This window comes from Centruroides sculpturatus, unplaced genomic scaffold (assembly GCF_000671375.1).
Source record: "Centruroides sculpturatus isolate CEXI.00-Female unplaced genomic scaffold, Cexi_2.0 scaffold1393, whole genome shotgun sequence".
Taxonomy (NCBI): Eukaryota; Metazoa; Arthropoda; class Arachnida; order Scorpiones; family Buthidae; genus Centruroides; species Centruroides sculpturatus.
Window position 1 is genome coordinate 24,631 of NW_019385616.1, and position 20,009 is coordinate 44,639.

At 30.6% G+C, this 20,009-nt stretch overlaps 1 protein-coding gene across 2 annotated transcripts in view; it reads left to right on the forward strand.

Annotated features, from left to right (window-relative positions):
• The window catches only part of LOC111640615 (ran-binding protein 9-like), a 72,645-nt gene that overhangs the window by 22,797 nt on the left and 29,839 nt on the right, over window positions 1-20,009 (forward strand). For both annotated transcript variants that reach the window (XM_023386650.1, XM_023386651.1), the window contains exon 2: window positions 16,350-16,461. In XM_023386650.1, the coding sequence (XP_023242418.1) occupies window positions 16,350-16,461 (112 nt within the window). The remainder of the gene's footprint in view (window positions 1-16,349; window positions 16,462-20,009) is intronic.

Below are 20,009 nucleotides of genomic sequence, written 5' to 3' on the forward strand. Positions count from 1 at the left end.
TACACGCGGACAAACACGCGTATGCGATCTGATCCGGAATAAATATGAGGAGACATTCTTGTATAATAAAACATAAGTATAATTTAATAAATCTAAACAAACGGATACAAATGATCAACAACAATTAAACGACAAGCTAACGGTTACAACTTTACTTATGCTAATGCGCGATCGAGAGAGAGCTCACAAGATTATTATAAACATACGACCTGTTTCAGATATCGTCGTCTTCTTCTGTGTATGCAAATTCATTTACTTCTTCGTATGGGAGATCACTATGTTCACAAATACAAAAAGTATTATTTCCACGTATAGACCTGAGACTTAGTCTAAGTGATTCGTATAGGGCGTTAGTCTTCTGGAGGGAAACGTATGTGGAGTCTGGACACTTTCAAATCGGTCGGAGAACTCCTCGAACTCTGACTAATTTCTCCTTTTATTGAAAAATTTCGACCAATCATCGTCCAGTAACTCTTTCGTGAGAACGGACGAAAGGGGGAATGAATGAGGGGTAACCATTTCCCATCTGAGCGAGATTTTTAACCAGATACGGAAAAACAGAGGATGTTCTCTTCTGTTGAAAGGAAATGACATCCGTTATGTGGTTTTTCCCACGTTTAAAACACTAGTTTTCTCACCAAAAACGAAGTATTATTTGGTGACATTATTTTACATAGTTAATAAAATTTAATAAATGAAGCCTAGGGCCCTCAGGTTTTCACACTAAAATTCAAATTATTATTTAGACACTTTGGAAGCATAGGATAACTTCCATACCTGCATATGATAAACTGGTGATGAAAATTTCAAGTATGGATGGGAGGAACATTTTGGTCTGAATCTACTATGTCTGTTCAGGGTGTTCGCGAAAGAATTTTACCATTTTAAATTGTAAGTATGTTAATTATTATCCAAGAACTTTGTAATATACATTAAAACATTGGAAAACTATCCAAGTTTTACATTTGCCCATTACAGTTTCTCAATGCATGCGCCTCACGTTGTACGGCACATGTCCGATTGTCCCTCAAATTCTTCCCACATTCGTTCTGGCATATCCATAATTACTTCTTCTGCAACAGCAAAATTTATGGCTCCTGCAGATTACTTGTGTTGCGTAATGATGAGCAATTCTGACTTTGCGAACCACAGAATGCAAAATTCTGTCTCTGTTGTGGAGTTACCATTTTTGTTTATGGCAATTCCTAGAGGTAGTAAATGACAAGATGTTCGAATGCAGATGGGAGATGAAACTCTGAGTGTTACTCTACCTATTGGTGTACATCACATACTTCTCAGGTAATAATTAACATAATTACAGAAATTTAAAATAGTAACATTCATTTTGGAAAACTCTGTGTTTAAATGCTTGATTGATTGCTCAAACTAATGGAATATGAGAAGATTTTGTGGTAAGAACAGTTGATTCGAAACATTGAAACATCTAGCTGTTTAAATCTATAGTAGAAGGTCAATTTTAAATTGGAAAAGAAAATGCTGTATGCCTGGACAAGAACAAAAATTGATTAATTTTGTCTGAGGAACACAGCTTTAAATGCTAAATCATTTTCAGGGATGAAATTCAGTAGCCGTGATTACACTTTCAACATATTAATACATAAATCTACCTTAAGAAAGATTTTAAAAAAAGATTAGAAAGCAATATATTAGAAAAATTTGAATAGAATGTATTCTGAGGTCGGCTTGAATGGTGACAGCAAACTAAATGCACTAGAATTTGATTACTGTAAGATTTTTCTATATTATTTTGATGTTTCAGTTAACATTTTGGAATTAATTTTGAATTGTTAATAAAATAGTACTAATAACATACACCTATCATATTTATATGAGTATAAACTACAAGCTATCTTTGTTTAAAAGACAATTTTAAAGGGATCCAGGGTATGCGATGTGGTGGGTTATACATTTGTTTTAGTTTTGTTCTAGCAATTTTTTACCCAGTATACATCATGGCAAGTTATACTTATGGAAATATTCTTTATTTTTCCTTTAAGGACATTATTTAACTATTTTATATAGTGTGAAAAATAAGTCATAGCAGATCTGTCGTGTGTTCAAGAAACTACATGATTGATTTTATTCAAGCTCATACTTTTATAATCATATTAATTAAAAAACTTTGTTGTTACTTAATTTATTATTGTATTGATTTCCCAATTATGGAGATTCAATCTGCTTCAATTAAATAAGTAAAGTCTTCAATTAGTTTGATTTAAACCAGGGGTTGCCAAAGTGGTCGATATAACATTATTGGGGGGTCGATTATCAAGCTTAAACTAAGGATAAGCGGGAGCTAAGGATCAAGTTTGTCCGTCTCACTGATTGTCAGTTACAAAAATTATTATTAACAAATATACAATAAATGAAAAGAAATGCAAAATTAAAAGAAATGTATTAAAATAGTAAGAGCTTTGTTTTGCTTGTAAAACAAATTTTTTGGTGGGGGTTGATGTGAGGTTTCAAAAACTTGTAGGGGGTTGACGATCATAAAAGTTTGGCATTTAACAATTAAATGAATTACAAATGTAATAATTCATTTCAGCAAATGTATATAAAATGAAAAGGAATATTATGACTTTGTTTATATCATGTTTCTTTGTCAATATTAACACTGTTTACAAAATAATAGAATGTTTTTCTGTAATTACTGCTTTAATACTAATCAAATATTGCTTTAGAAAAGTGAAGACAAAAAAAAAAAAATGGTGAATTAATTTATGGAAGATGTAGAAATGTTGATTTATATATACTGTATAGGATTTCCATATAGCTGGTGAATATTTCAAAATAGTAATTAATCAATGCCACTACCAGTTAGGAACAGCTGACACAAAAATCCATCTGTAAGCTTTGGATGAAAATAATTTACTTTGTTGTTTCCTACAATGTTTTTGAATTAACAGCTGTTTTCCAATCTGACTGTCAATTAATTGGATATCATATTACGGTACTAAAGCTACCTTCACGTAGCTGGCTGTCAATATCATATTATGATATTTATGTATTCAAATATTGTTTACATTGCTTTTGTCTTTGAAATCGTTTCAAAATATTAAACAATACAGTAAAACCTTGCTTAACGCTGATTCGATATAACCCGAAGCCTAAAAAAAGTTCAAAATTTACACTGATTTAAATGATCATGGCATTTTATTGATTCGTACATAATACGATTATTTACAAACACAAACCAATCAGAAAAAGATGGTAGAAAGGTGTACTTTCTTTAAACTTGTTTGGTGCAATTTTAGAAAGAATATAACATCATGGATGCCACTTGCAATATCGACTTCGCTTGGCAAGAATTAACTGTTAAATGCATGAACGAAGTGTGGAAGAAGTTATGGCTGAAGGTTTCCAAGAATTCTCAACGAGAAGGGCCTATCTCTGTATTGTTAGGTTGATCAAACTCAACCTAATGGATACAGCAGAACTGGGAGATGTAAACATGAGGAGTTACTGCAGGTTTTTGGTGAGAGTCTTATCAATGACAACCTTCAAGAACTGGCAGAACATGGAATTCATGTAGAACTGGAAAATAGTGATTCTGAAAATGAAGAACCCAAAAAATTCTCTATAGATTTCCTTAGTAAAAGTTTGGTAACGATAACCAAAATCATTGATCAAATTGTAGTGAATGATCTAGATTTTGAAAGGAGTGCAAAAGCAAAACGAGGCGTTTTGGTTGCAATTTTCTGCTACCGATATTTGCTTAATGAAAAAAAAAAAGAAAGAGACAAATGAAAGTTCAGGACTTTATTGCAAAAAACAAGAATTTCAGAAAAAAATTTGTCACAGAAAATGAACTATTAATATAGAAAAAATGAACTAATTAATATATTATTATACATTTCTGTGTGCATATGTTTATGTGTTATTTAACATATATTATTATACAAATTAATATAAAAATAACTTGAAATTAAAGTAAAATTTTTATTTTTGGTTGCGTGTTCCCCTATCTCTATTTATTCTATATTAAAATAATCTTATTTAACACTGTTTTGTTTAGCATTTTGTCGTCTAGGAATGCATTCCCCGTGTTAAGCGGGGTCTTACTGTATTTAATTTTGTTTAATCCCTTAACTTATGTTTAGGTGTTTTATTTATACGATTTTAACCAGTGGCAGATGCGGAAGTACTACACAAAGGGAAACTAATTCTAAAATTACAAGGTACTGTTCAAATACTTTTATTAAAATGGTAATGACAATATTTTTGAACAGTGGTGGTTTTAATTCCCTGTATTCTACTCATATTCACCACTGATTTTAGCTGCATAATCAAACATTTAATCTGACATTGTTAGAGAATAACTGTTTAATTTGCTAGATTGACATTCTATCCAATATGTTGTCCAGAGGCAGTAGAAATTTTTAATACATTTTTCTGAGAATTGGAATAAAAATCCAGAAAATGTTTTCAGATTGTCACATTTCATTGACTTCATAACTGTTCCGTGAAGCATATTGAAGGTATTAGAGCAGATTGAAAAAAATTATATAACCAAATATAGTTATATGACATACATCAAGTTAATAAGCTTTATTTTGAATTGCTTATTCATTTTATAATCTAATATTATAATCTAATATTAGGATTCAAGATTTAAATTTGTTATATTATTATTGAAATTTAGAAAACTTTAAGGTAATTTTTTTTCTCAATAAGTAATTAAAATTTATCTTTACATAGAAACTTTACTTATCAAGCTATATTTTTAATAGGAGTAAAACGAGGGATGGATGCACCTGGATCAGAAACCACAGATAATAGAATTTGTATTTGCAATATTACATTTTTATATGGCAACACAAATTTAACAGAAAGCTTGTTTTTTTAATCTTCTTACTTTTACCCACCTGATTTAATTATAAATTATTATTATTATTAGTATTAGTATTATTTTGTTGTAAGAATAATATATGTCTACTTAGTGGCTTTGTATATAAAGGCGGCAAAACTAACATTAAAGAGTGAGATTATGTATTCCCCTCAACATCATATTTTTTCTCATTCTTCAATCATTTCTATGAGTTTTCCCTTTTTATTCTCTTTCTTTGACTTAGAACTCTTTCTCTTCCTACTCCTTCCTTCCTTTTTCTCCCCATTTCCAGTCTTCTTTCAGATCTCTTTCCCATACTGATCTCCTATACTTTTAATTCTTTGCCAACTTGTACATTTTATAATAAGGTTGTCTGTATCTCCCAATGTAGGAGATACCTTATCATCTCTCAACTTGTTGTTTAGACCAACATCTAATATTCCATTGAAAACAGTAACTTTTTCCAATTGAAGATGATCGTCCTTCAATATAGATTCATTGTGATTGAACTTTTTACTTTCTCAATCTGGTGAATTGCTCATGATGCTTTCTATGCATCCTGAGCTATTCTCCAAGTTATTAAAATGTGACTGTTATGCTGGTACTGCGACGGCTGTGTCGGCAATACCCAAGTCAGGACTGATGCCACTTGTGACTTTAGGTACACGGGAACCTACCAAATAATTATCAGTGCAGGTGGTTGCATATGAGGGAATGAGTGGTCTCGGGACAGAGGGAGTAGAGAGACAGTGTGTTGGAAATAACACACTCTGCTATGCATTTAACCATAAAACAACAAATATTTGTAATTTTTAGTTCCTTGAAAATAAAAGAAAAATAGAAATAGTGGGAGAGTCTAAACCTTTATGCTCACCTATACGAAAGAGAATGTTTACAACTATGTATGTGGGTTGATAAATACCTGGATCTGTGATGTTCGACGATTGCTTGGATGATCAGAAGAGGGAAAGGCTTGGTTATGATGAGTCTTGAATCTAGGAGACCTGAATATGTAATATCTACAACAATTGTTTGTAGTTTGGAGCAGCTAAAGTCCAGTGGAAACATTGGGAAATTGGAAAGATTGGTGGTGGAGCGTGGCAGGGATGAGCACACACTTCAAAAATGGGCAGGTAAACTCTTTCTGATCTTCTTTTCCTTTCTTTTTATTCCAGGTCTTCCCCTGCTATTCTGATGCCCAAATTCGGTAAGATAGTTGGTGGTCCAATCTCCAACTTTTTGAGATTTTCTTTGATGAGTATTATAATTGGAAGGTATGTCACCATTAAAAGAAGTGTTATCGGTGGAAAAATCTGGTGAACTTCCTCTGTTGAATTTGTTAATTCAGGTTTAAATAAAATAATGTTTTTTGAAGAAAAATTAAATAAGATTAAGATTATTTTACAAAAATATTAGCCTCAGTTCTCATAAAAATATATATTCTCCTTTTATGAAATTAACTCATTTTATTACTTTATAATATAATATTGTTCAAGATTTCATTTGTATGTAATCTGTAAGTTCTATTCTCAATGACCTCAAATGCCAAAATTGTAGTTGATTGAACTATGAGTAATTTCAGCCATGCATTTTTTTATGCATTAACAGAACTGGAGGTTAGAAACATTTTAAAAAGCCTGATCTATGAAACACAATTCCATATCAAATGAAATAAATATTTTTATTAGTATATGGAAGTATATGGCACTCTTAGAAGTGAGATATGCTATATTTGCAAACCTGAACAGTAGTATTTTGAGAAAACAATGACTTTTCTAAACAGAAGTGTGAAGTGTTTAATTTCCTTGTATTTGATGTAAAAAGTTGAAAAAAAGATGGAACTTGTAATTTCAAGATGTACATTAAAAAAATCAGGTTTATGGATTATTTATATAAAACCAAACAATCTGCCATGTTATCGGGCTATACATCATGAACCTGCAATATCTACATACTAGAACCCACATCGGCACAGTGTCTGGTGTTGTGGGTTTGAGTCCCAGTCTGGGCCAATTATTTTCTTTTCTTCCAGAATCTTCTAAATTAATTAATAAATATTAATTTAATTATAATTCTTAAATTTAATAAGAGATGGCACTTAATGCCTACCTCTAGGCCAAATTACTTTATAATAGTAGCAATATAGCTAGACGTGATTCGACAATCGTTCGACTCTAATATATAACTATCGGACTTAGAGGTTGAAAGCGCTTGTCGGTCTGACGACAGTCATTGGTAATTAACGCCTGTATGATAAAAAGTTTATTCTATTAAATAGTCAGCGTGCGGTCCACTTTTGTATCAGAGGGAAGATTTTTTAATGTTTTACATATTGAGGCGGACAAGAAACCTCTAAAGAACAGTAGATTCTTTCATGATAATTATTTACCTGATGGTGTGTAAAAAGGGACAAAGCAAGAAGACACTTCAAAAATGTATTGTCCATCAAATTACATCTAATTATTAAATTAGTCATATTATAGCGTGATAATATGACAAATTGCTTGGTTTTAATTTCAAGATAATTTGATAAACAAATAGAAAGATTAATTATTATAAAATCAATCTCTATAAATATCAGAAAGAACAAAAATTTGGTTTTATTTTTATAGAAGTCGACAAACTTTAATATTGGATAAAACGTTTTTCAGAGTTAGTTCACTTCATATTCAGATTAGAGTATGTAAATACAATAATTTAAAGAAAACAGAATTTTTAAACAAAAAGTGAAGAATTCTTTGGAACAATTTTGCAAGTTATCTAACTAATATAGTGATAAAACATATATTAATTAAAGAAAATTGAAGTAAATGACAATTTATAATAATTTTCTGCTAAGTACAGTAGACCCCCCTATAAAATGGGTTCATATAATATGGATTCGTATATAATGGCAAAAAAATTGCGACCGTGTTCATATAAACATGCTAAAAGAGACTCATATAATACGGTAAAACGTCATCGCCGACTCGTGACGCGACAGGATTGGTCAAATCTAGACCAATAGAGGATATTGCACAAACTGTTGAGTTTAAACGAGCAGTGGACCTACCAAAAACCATTTATTATTAAACGTTCATTAAAATTATATTTATATTAATGATGTCTCCAAAGTTCAGCAAAGTTTACACAGAAAAATAATTTATCAGGAAACGCGCCCATCGTTCGATGCGCCGCTCCACAACAAAAACAAGCTTAATCAATGGCGTCGTTAAACGGTTCACACTCAGCAAGTAATCCTACAATTTTTTGTTTATAGCATAGTTTATATGGATTATTCCCAAAAAATTATACATGTTTTGGAAATGTTGAGTCAAATTAGTCTAGAATCAATTAATTTTATGGAAGAAAATCTTTCAAACAGCCGTAGTCCCATGAACTGCATACATGCCGGGCTGTGATTAGCTCATGTATTTAAGGACTCGTACAACATGAAATTTGTAAAAAACAGAACGTATCTACCACATTATAGGGAGTCTACTGTATTAAAATACAATGCACAGTCACATTGGGTCAGCGTTATAATTCTGTGTTGCGAAATTAATACGTTGTAAATACAATAATGAACTGTTAAGTTTTAATTGATTTGATGTTTATTGAACAACTAAATTAAAATCTAACAAATACCAAGTATTTTTGAGCCCTCTTGCTTTTTTCAAGAGCATTTACTTAGTAAAGAATAATCAAATATAACTACAGTGTGATTGTAAAGTAGATTTGCTGTGGGCCATGCCCATGTGTGCAGCCGAGTGGTAAGGTCATAACTTACTTTAACTCTTTTGACACTGTCTGCCCGTAACATCATTACTTAGTTTCTGGAAGCTCCTCACATTTCCTTGTCCACTGTGGAGCAACTTTTTGATCTCACTGTGTATACTACTGTAAAAACTACAGTTGAACAGCTTAATCCAGTTAAGAACAATAATTTTTGTTCTTTACTTAATTGAGGTGTTTGTTGAAGGTTTTAATACTAAACACATCTGGTTATTTGGAGTGTGGTTTATATTATTATATACAATTCAAACTGGAACTTAGCAATTCTACTGACAAATGCCTTTTTATTCAAGTGAAATGAAAATAATGAGCTAAACAAATGTTGTAAATGCTATTAAATTGTTATCTTCAGGTCACCGATAACCATTAAATGATGATTAAAACAGTCATTTAGTTAAAATCAAGCAAATACGAAGACATCCTTATTAATTAATAAGTTCCAAGCAAACGTTTAACAAAAATTGACAAATGTTTTCGACTTCATCGACGAGCTTGCTTTGAGTCATAAATCGTAACTTGCCGAATTTGATGTTTTGAATGCATAGGCGTTCTATAATTTAACATTGCATGTTCAAAAATTATTAAATTTTATATCAAGAAAAATAATAAGGAAAGGTTTGTTAATCTGTAGAATCAAATTAAAATTAAAACATTAAACGTCTTGGGATTTTACAACAAATTTAAATTTAATTGAGCGTAACTAATATTGAAAGTGACGCAAATGTTAAATATTCTAAGTTTTTTGAAGGTATCTTAAATTTCCACATCAGTTGTTCTGTTAGTATAATTTTTTTTCCCATAGACAGTTAGGATTATAGAGTAAAAATAATACAGATATATTAAATTAATTATTATCATTAAATTAACCAAATTAAGTTAGCTACCATTAAAATCTGTTCAGCTTTGTCAGAGGAGTCAAATAATTATTTTAATTAAACACTGTCCAGAAATGTTTTCATACTTAGTTGTGTGGATTTTAAACAAGAGTATTTTCACTTTGAATATATTTAAATTGTAAATGAGTCAAAGGTCATTCTGAAGTTTAATGCGATTGCTTAGCAATAGACTTTGCACTGTGAATAATTTATTGGTTTTTTAATCTTTTTGTTTAACATTAATTAGATAATTAAAAATAAATTAACTTTTTATAAATTTTTCTACCAAATAAACACTTTTTTTTTAATCGTAATTAATTTTAATTAGTCTCGTAATGTTTTTTACTACTTCAATTTAAGTTATTTTATTATTTAATGTGAATGCTACTTAGAGAAAACACAATTTAAGATACCTTTGTAAAAATTCAAAAAAAAATTAGAGCAAATTTTCAACTTAATTATATTTTGATACTCTTATTTTTTATTATTATACAGGGTCTTCCAGAATGAATGCTATCACTTTAAATGACTGTAATTACATTAATAATTATCTGAGAAGTATGCGATTTACACTAATTGATTAACTGTTTGTCTCCCATTTACATTAAATTATTTTGTCGTCATCTATCTCTAGGACATTGCCATAAACGAAAATGACAATTTCACAACAGAGGTGTTTTTTTGTGTTCTGCCTCTTGCAAAGTTGGAATTGTTCATTGTCATGTAACACAAGTAATCTGCAGAGAGATCCTTGGGAGAACTGATGACGGATATGCTCCTTAGCGAACACAGGAAGAATTTGGGTACAGTTGGATGCGTGCCGTATGTCATGAGGTGCATGCAGTGAGAAATTGGTATGGGCAATGTAAAACTTGGACAGTTTTCAATGTTTTAATGTATATTACAATGTTCTTGGATGATAATTAACATAATTACAATAATTTAAAATGATAGCACTCTTTTTGAAAGACCATATGTATATATTTGGTTTAGAAGCATTTAAACAGAATAAACATTCAAATCTTGATACAGTGTGATCTCCATAAAATGCCAATAAATACTTACAAATGGATGTATCCAGTATTTATGCAGAAAACATTATTGTTTTTAAGTCATGTAACACAAACTACACAAGTTTGTGTTAGACAAGTAGAAATTTAACTTTAATAGATTGTTTAGCATAATAATAACGTGCTTACGCCTTTGTATTAACTGAGAGGCTGAAGTTATTAAATTTGTTTACATTATTTTTTATATTGATATGAATTTACAATACTATAGAAAAAAATTATACTAGGTGATTTGGAAGTCCTTTAATGTGGCAGCCATTAGTAGCCACTTGTAAATAAATGCATACAGAAGCAAAATCCAAAAAAATCCATACTAAACTACAAGGAAAATTCTCAGTTTGTTGTTGCATAAAAAATGAAGAATTTTACATTCTTGGCACCACAAATGGCTGATGTGTCGAAGGATTGTAGATTGCTCGGTATATATAGTCAGTGCTTTTTTCTAAAAACTTACTGCCGGTACACATATATAGTGACTAAAAATATATAGATTTTTTTCTAAAACAGAACTGTCGCTAATCACAAAACAGTGTTTATAAAATGTACACAAGTATTAGTATTAAAGTAAAAATAAATATTTATATTGTAGCATCTTAGGTATGCTGATGACACTGTGCTATTGGCAGAAAGTGAAGGAGATCTAATGATACTGATTGAGGAAATTACAAACTTGAGCAATCAACTCGGACTAACACTGAACTGCAAAAAGACCAAAACTATGATCATTTCCAATGAAAAAGAAACTCCAAGATTAAATATTAAAATCAGAAACAGTAAACTGGAGCAGGTCAAAAGTTATGTCTATCTGGGATATATGATTACAGATGATGGAAGGAGTGATAAGGAAATTGGAAGAAGGATTGGAATTGCAAGGACTGCATTCACAAACATGAAACAAGTGCTGACTTCAAGGGAAATTAGTATAAAAACAAGAATTAGGTTGGCAAAATGTTATGTTTGGTCAACCCTGCTTTATGGAGCAGAGTGTTGGACAATGAATGCAAGTAATGAAAAGAAATTAAAGGCATTTGAAATGTGGATGATTCGGAGAATGCTGAGAGTTTCTTGGAAGGCAAGAAGAACAAATGAAGATATCCTGGCAATTGCAAACCAGAAAAGGACCTTATTAGAAGTAGTAAGGAAAAGAATTGTGAGATATCTGGGTCATGTTATGCGACACAACAGCCTACAAAAACTATTACTAGAGGGAATGATAGAAGGGCAAAGAGGTAGAGGTAGGCCAAGAAAGAACTGGTTCAGCAACATCAGGAATTGGACATACTTAACGTATGAAGAGTGCTCAAGAGAAGCACAAGATAGGTCATGGTAGAATGAAATGGTTGTCAACCTCCTGACAGGAGAAGACACATAAAGAAAGAATTTATTGTATTCCAAATTTTCTGTGAATCTCCAGTCTACAATTTCTTCCCTATACCTTGCTTTGGACTTAGTAGAAATAGGGAAGAAACTATAGTTAAACAATAAATTATTAGATATTAAAGCTATCGTACGTAAACTAAAAATGTGAGGAATTTAGTTTTAAGAAAATAAAGCAAAGTACAGTACATTGTGCCATAAGATAAGTTGATTTCATTAGAGAAAAGTTATTGTTGAGTGTTTTTTTTGTATCATTTTGATAAATATTCTGGTGCATGAATAATGGCAAATTACATTGATACAGTGAAGTGTCAAGAATCATAGTTAATAGCTATGAGACCATTTGTAATATGCCTAGTGAATTTGATAATGGTAAGATGCTGGTAAGTGTGAGTGGATTATAATAGGGGCATTTTGACAACTTGCTGCGATGTGATGTTCACGAGTTTGAATTTAATAAATGAAGTTAAAAATCATCGTCATATCTAAAAAATAGGAATTAATTAAAAAATGTTTAATAAAAAATAGTTGTGATTTTAGTAAATAGTTACTAATAAATTATATAGATTTGTAATACTGTAATGTAAATATACATTATGCATTATACTTAAAAATGGGAATGACATCACTACACTTTGACACTTTAATAACTCACTCATTAAGCTTCAGATGCAAAATGGCCCCAGTCTTTATTTGGGTTTTCCTCCATAAATTTGTGATAATTGGCCCAATATTTTTGCAACACCCTGTATATTTGAGGCAGAGCATTAGCGAAGCACCTATGTGGCTTACAGAATTGTGTCTGTTTTCAAAATCTGTTTGCTCAATTTTGATTAAACTTTGCCATTTTCCATTAATTGTGATGAGGAATCTAAAAACATAATAAAAAATGGGAGTCCATGACTTTGTTTTTGAGATAAAATGTTTCATAAGTGTGTGCAGCAAAGCATTATTGCACAAATCACATGGCTGTTGAGTGGTGTTCCATAGTCACTGACATGCCTTCTATGGGCTTTGCTGTAAAGTCGAGTTTGTTCTCAAAATTTAATGGGTTGATTTTGATTTTCCATCAGTTACAGTGAGGAATCCAAAGGTAGTAACGAGGGTCCATTTAAATGTAAAAAAATAGAGTGTCCATGACTTCATTTGACACTTTAATACCTCCTGTATATTGAAATGTCCATGCTCTCTGATGAAACTGAGTGCACCTAATGGAATTTAGTCTTAGGAGTAAAAAATAACAGCCTTGTGTGCATCTAACAAAATATGGGTGCGAAAAACAGAAAAAACAATCGCTGACAAATGATTTGGATCGCCTCTCTGTGCTGATGGGTGCAAGGATAGTTTCTTTTGTGATGGCAAGTGCAAAGTTGCATGTCCATGTCTGTCTGATACAAGGATTGCCTCATGTATGCTTAAAGGCTGCAGGAAACACCTCTTTCTTTCCCCTCTGCCTCAATTCTATTGTGATATGAGAAAGTTATGCAATGTCCTAGTTTATGGTTTTATATAGTGTAGCAAGAATAATTACAGCAGTATAATGCCAGTTCTCATAAGTTTTAAATTTACATTTAAACATGAAAAACAATTTAAAGGGATAGTTGTTAGTCACTGAACTTTGAACTGTTACAATTATTATTTGTAACTTAGCTGTGTTTGTTTGTCTGTTTTGTTTGTTCATGAATTACAAAAAATCTCTTGCTGTTCTTCCGTCTGGTGTTTTAAAATAAATAAAAGACTTTGGAAGGGTGTGGCTTTCTTAAACTGTAGTTTTTGGGGCATTTATATTTTGGAAAATATGGAATATGTCCTCATATAAATGTTATTCTGGTTCCATGAAAGTTTTATAAAAAGCAAGAGTTATATAAAACAAAAACGGAATGAAGTGAAACTCTTATAAAAGCTAATCACCAAACATATGCCGTAAATCCATCGGGCTAGTTTTTAAGGCTAATTACTAAATAAATTACGTAATTAATTTGGCACTAGAGGTAAGTGTTAGGCGCCATCTCTTATTAATATTAATAATTATAAATAAATTAATTAATTTAAATAATNATGGCGCCTAACGCTTACCTCTAGTGCCAAATTAATTACGTAATTTATTTAGTAATTAGCCTTAAAAACTAGCCCAATGGATTTACGGCATATGTTTGGTGATTAGCTATATTACATCGGGTTTAGCGATGATTACTCTTATAAAAGATAAACTATAGTAAGGGATGTCAGAAAACTTACTGTGCACTGAGAAATTTGTAATGACGTTAATGCTGTGGGTCTTGTCTGCAGTACCATGCATATAAGTCATATATCCCGTGTTTCCACTTTGCGATAGATGGCATTATCACTTGTTCGTGAACTTTCCAGATTTTGAAAGACTTCTTTGCCAATTGAATAATCTACAGAATTTGGTCCACTCTGTCCAGACTACAATCCCCTGGATATTGGTGTCTCTGGGGGGGGGACATTTCTGGCATTTACCATAGGAGAAACTGCAATATCGCGTATAAAACTACTTAACCTTTTCTACTGCATAGTAATTTTATGAACAGCCTGTATTTGATAAGAAGTTGTTTGTGAAAGACTTCCAAATAACAATAATTGATTAGACAAGAGTATATTTAAAGAGTAGTACATTCACATCTTCAATTTTAATCTGATTTATTAATTAAATAAAAAAAATCATCCTACAGGAAGTGAAGTTTACGGTTATAAACGAGTTAAAATGTTTAAGAAAGTGTTTCCTAGAAGGAAACATGTTCATTAGTAATTACCCTTATGGAGTTATTATCCTACTTCAAGGACTTAATTTTAAATTCATTGTATCGTGTATCGTAATTACAGGATAAAAGAAAAAAATGATCGTATCTACAATTACTTGCCTAACAGATGAATTGTGCGAGTTAAATTACACTTCCGTCCAGTTAAAGATGTATTATTTTAAAATTTGTTTGATGAAATTATTTCAAAGAGAACGTAATTAAGAAATTAAATATATTTATATTTTTTATCTCAGAAGATTTCTGCATTTATTATATATACTTAAAGATATACAAAGAGAGATTTACCATTATATATATTTTAAGATTATTTTGAATCATATACAAACCTTGGTTAACTGATTTTGGGCAACCTGTATATTTTTAGAAAAATTTGAGGATTAAACTTAATGTCTTTGTTTCTTTTACCAATCATCAAACAGTTCTACATTTTTAGAAATGACTGAAGTTTGATAGATTGAGCTTATTTCTGACATAATTATTTAAATTATAAAAAATTTTACAAAATAAAAAGTTCTTAGCTTGTTAAATGTTTTAATATAGTTCATTTTATTAAATTCAAACCATAAATTACAGAATTTTGTCATAATCTGTGTATAAAAAAAATTATATAATAACAGAAATTGTCTTAATGCAAATAAAATTTAAGGTTTTTGTTCTGTAACCTGACGAAGGCTTATCAGTTTAGTTGCTGGATAAGTGTCTAAGGTGCCTTCTTACACTGGTGAAGTTCCAGCATAGACTATTATAGATACTTACGAATTTACCATATGATTCGTTTAATCTGTTAAATTATATTATTTTACATCAAGCAGAAATCCATATATTTATTTTATGTATACATTACAAATATGCAGTTGAACTTTCTTATTATGAAGCTCACTTCTATAACTTTGATAACCAGTACTAGTTCTCTTTTTGACTTAGGCCAACCCTTCGTTTAACGTCTTCCTTTCCTTCTCGACATGGCTCTGCTTTTTCTCCCGCCTCTTCCATTCTTTCTTTTTTCAGTTTTCCTCACTCCATTGATCTGTGTTTTCTGAGAATGTTTCTTACATTCACATTCTTTGTGTCGAGATACTTTGGCATCTGGCAATATGCATCCAAAGAATTTGTCTTTTCCAATTGAGGGAAGTCTCTTTTCATTTTGCAATAAATTCTATAAATATACACATCAATCGAAACCCGATATCTTAAGCAAATATACTACAATTGCCGTAAATGATCGGGCTAAACTTGGATATATAATCAATCTATAATCATATATCCAAAATTTAGCCCGATTATATTTATTGCAGTTGTAGGTGTATTTGCAATCAATTCTATCGATTTATTTTTGTAATCGGAAGAGTTTTTTTTATGAGTTTTTCTAGTAAGTATATGATTTTCTTGTAAGAAGCGGCATTATGGACATCTCTTCGATTACGAACGTAAAAGTCACGATAGGATTGATTATATTGGAACATCTGTATTTGAAGATAGTTTCAAATATCAGTATACAATTTATTTCATATTGTTAATGTTATATAGTATTCTATACTAGTTATTTCATTGATATATTTATTTTCTTTACAAATAAATAGAAACCAAGATAATCAAGGTTTTATTTTTACTATAATTGTAGGTATTGGAAAAAATCATAAAGATGCAGCAAGTGTAAGAGCTACTTATCCTATACCAGCAGCCTGTGGCCTTTATTATTTTGAAGTGAAGATTGTTAGCAAAGGAAGAGATGGGTAAGTGCATAAATTTTAACTCTAAATTTTGAAATTATTCAACAATTACTCTAAATTATAGTGTGTACATGAGTTTTAAGCATGTCAATCGCCAAGAATGACCAATAAAAATGTTATATACTGCATAAATTTCATGTCTAGCTTAGTGTACATTTGTCTGAAGGTTGATTTTTATATGGAAAATATAAGCCTTAACCAAAAACTTTAGATTAACTTATACATTTCTCAGTTTACCATTCTAAGAGCTTTATTTGCATAATTAAACTGTAACAACTTTAATATCATACAAGCCAGCCCATTTGAACATATAGATTTTTTTTTAATTTAAAGGAAAAGAAGTTAATATTGCATTCTTCCATGACATTGAAACGCTTACATTTATATAATTTCTTTCTAAAATCCTCAGCGATGCTTTATAGGATTTTATCTTTTTCTAAACTAGATTTTCTCAATTTATTTTTTTAGATTACTGCTTTTATTTGAATAATAACCATGGCTATTATTTAAACTGCATATTTTCTTTGCTGTTACTGTTTGAGAGTTTTTTACATTGAAATTTTCCATTAATTTTGATGTAAAAAAAAAAAAAGAAATTGTTTTAACAAAGGTATGTTTTGCAATGTAAATCAGTGCTATTCAACGTGACTGCCTTGCATTTTGAAGCGCTTTTCCCAACATTCTTTTGTAACTCAGAAAACATTTTGAAGCATAGCTGCTGCTTCAATGTTGTTGACTGCTGTTCAGTTATGATGTTTAAGGTCTTGAAGATCATTAACTTTTATTTGGTAAAGTTTGGATTTGTTGAATCCCAAGCAAAGAAATCTAAGGGGATCAAATTGGGTGATCTTGCTGCCCATAGTCTTTGATTCCTTGTCAATCCTTCTTCCAGGAAAGGTTTCATTCAGATAGTCTCTAACACGGGTTGTTAAATGAGGAGGTGCCACATCCAGTTGAAACACAACAGTACCAAAAATGCCATTGTCTGAGCTGCATCTTGAGAAACTGTTGTAATATATCAAGATGTGTTGCCAGAAATCATGGTTTCTGTGAAAAAAAATGGCTATTCTCTTCTCCACTGTCAATATTATATGCATCCTGGATGGTGTGAGAGACTTTTTGGACACTGCATTTAAATATTTATTTATGAGAGTTTGATTTTCTAAACAAATTAGGCTTGAAATGACAAACAGTGTCATTTTTTATAATGAGAGTTACTTTCTACATACTAGTAATAAGAAAATAATTAATATTGTATATTTTATATTTTACTGGCAATAATAATCCAAGCTCGAACTAACCTGTCATTTACAGTATAAGATATATCAAGAATTGTTAATCCTTAATAGTAAATCTAATATGTAAATATTTGATTTTATTTATTTTTTATTATTAAGCTAGGTTCACCCTGTTGTACGAACATAAGAAATGAATAAAAATCAAAGCAATGTTGTTTGCTTTGTACTACATGATACAGAGTTAGAACATAGCATTCAAAATTTCTCAATCAATTATCTGTGAAAAGTTAATTGGCTAAATGAACAGAAGTTTAGCAAAAATCGAGATATTTTCAATCCCTAACTAACTGGTTGAACAGTCACACGACAATGAACAAGACAATTCGAATACCAAGAACTAGTGCCTCTTTGCCATCAGAAATTCTAATCGCATTACAGTAATACGGAGACAAAATTATTGTGATTTGCCTTTTTGAGGAATTTAAATACTCTATTTAATCGTTTACTTTGATCTCTGTAATTATAGCATTGTTAATCAACTTTCAAATACTAAATACTCTGTACAGAACAAATTGGCTGCACCATGTTACCTTATTCTTATTGTTTTCATAAATACGTTCATTGCCTGTTCTCGAGAATTCTATTCTTGGAAACTTCTTTAATTGTCGTAAGTTCTCGTCTCTTAAAAGTACTTTCTTGGAATTGATTGAGACAGAAGCAAAGATTTTGTCCGTACTTCTCCTTATCACAAGACCTTCATTTCTCTGAAAAGATTCATATCAGTCAGTCCAACATAATTACGGCATGCAACATTATCATATAAAATTGCAGATGGACTGCACACTACACAGAATAGATACTACATAAAATGGGTAAATTCTATATTTAAATTAATAAAAATTTTCTAAGTTTTCTCTGAATTCAAGTCATCAGCCTTAATATTTTAAATCAAATCCAAGTTTGGATTGGATAATGGCTAATATAACTATACAATAGTATACCTAATTATATATTGTTGTCTGTATAAATGAATGCATGCATGCATATACTTGTGTAGATAACAGTCATCTAGGCCAAAATAGTTATTTCGAACTATAGTATTAAAAATGTGTCAATTTACGTTACTCGGTTTACTATTAGTCAGTTATAACTAGGCCAAAGCGTGTAAATGGCCTTAATTAGGCCAAACAGAACATTTATATTCTTTGGCCTAGTTATCACTGATTAACATAGATGTGACTTTTACTATAAATGTACTGCAATTTTATTTGAAATTAATAAATAATTACAGAAATAATCTGGAGGAGTTGTGATATTTCAGTTTAAGTTTTACAAGTTAAAATTTTGAAGTTTGAAGTGTCTGAGGCTTGATATTTTGCATAGTTTTATCTTAAAATCATTTACAATTTAAATATTGCCAGTTTCTATCTTTAAAGTTACTGTAGTGGGAAATTTGTAATGACAGTAAATTAATATTCACGGCATTGCATACAAAATCCGTAAGTTGCATGACTTTTGTTTTCACTTTGAAGTAGATGATATTACTTCCCATTCACGGACGTTCCTGTTTTCAGACCGATTTTTTTGAGAGACTTGTTTGCCAGTCATATCTCCTGTGGAGTCTGGTCTGTTAGGTTGCAGGACCTCGCTCCTCCAGATTTTGGGGCCTCCGGGGGTCATTCCTGGCATTTTCTGTAGGAGAAACTACAATATTGTATGTAAAAATTTTTATTTCTTGAAACTTTAAGTAAAATTTTTCACTGCACCGTAACTTTTTGGACACCCTTTAAATAGGAATAGATTAGAATAGTGAAAGGTGAATCATCCGAGTCATGATAAATCTTTTTCGCAATTCATTTTTGATGAAAATTACCTTTTGTTTTTCTAACTAAGCCATCAAAATTCCATTTAAATGCAATAAGTATCTGCATATTTGCATAAAGTTTTTAATTCAGACTCTAGAAAAGTGGTTTAGCTGAATAATAGCATAAAAGTATATATTTTTAAAAGGACTATATTCCTTTTTAAAAGTAGAGTTGACAAAGATGACATATCATTTATTTTATTAATTAATTTATCAAACAGTCCATTTTTTTAAAACACATCCAAATGAGATAAACTTAATGAAATAACAGAAAAAATTTTGGCTCTTTCCATTTGACAGTACAATAGTCAATTTTTTTTTTTTTTTNCAGGTTATATTTTGAGTATTTCATCATCATTTCAGTGGTGATTTACTTGTTTATATTTGTATTTAGGTAAAGTCTTATAGAATCCTTGTAAAATACTTTATCAAGAAGGAATCGTAGGGCG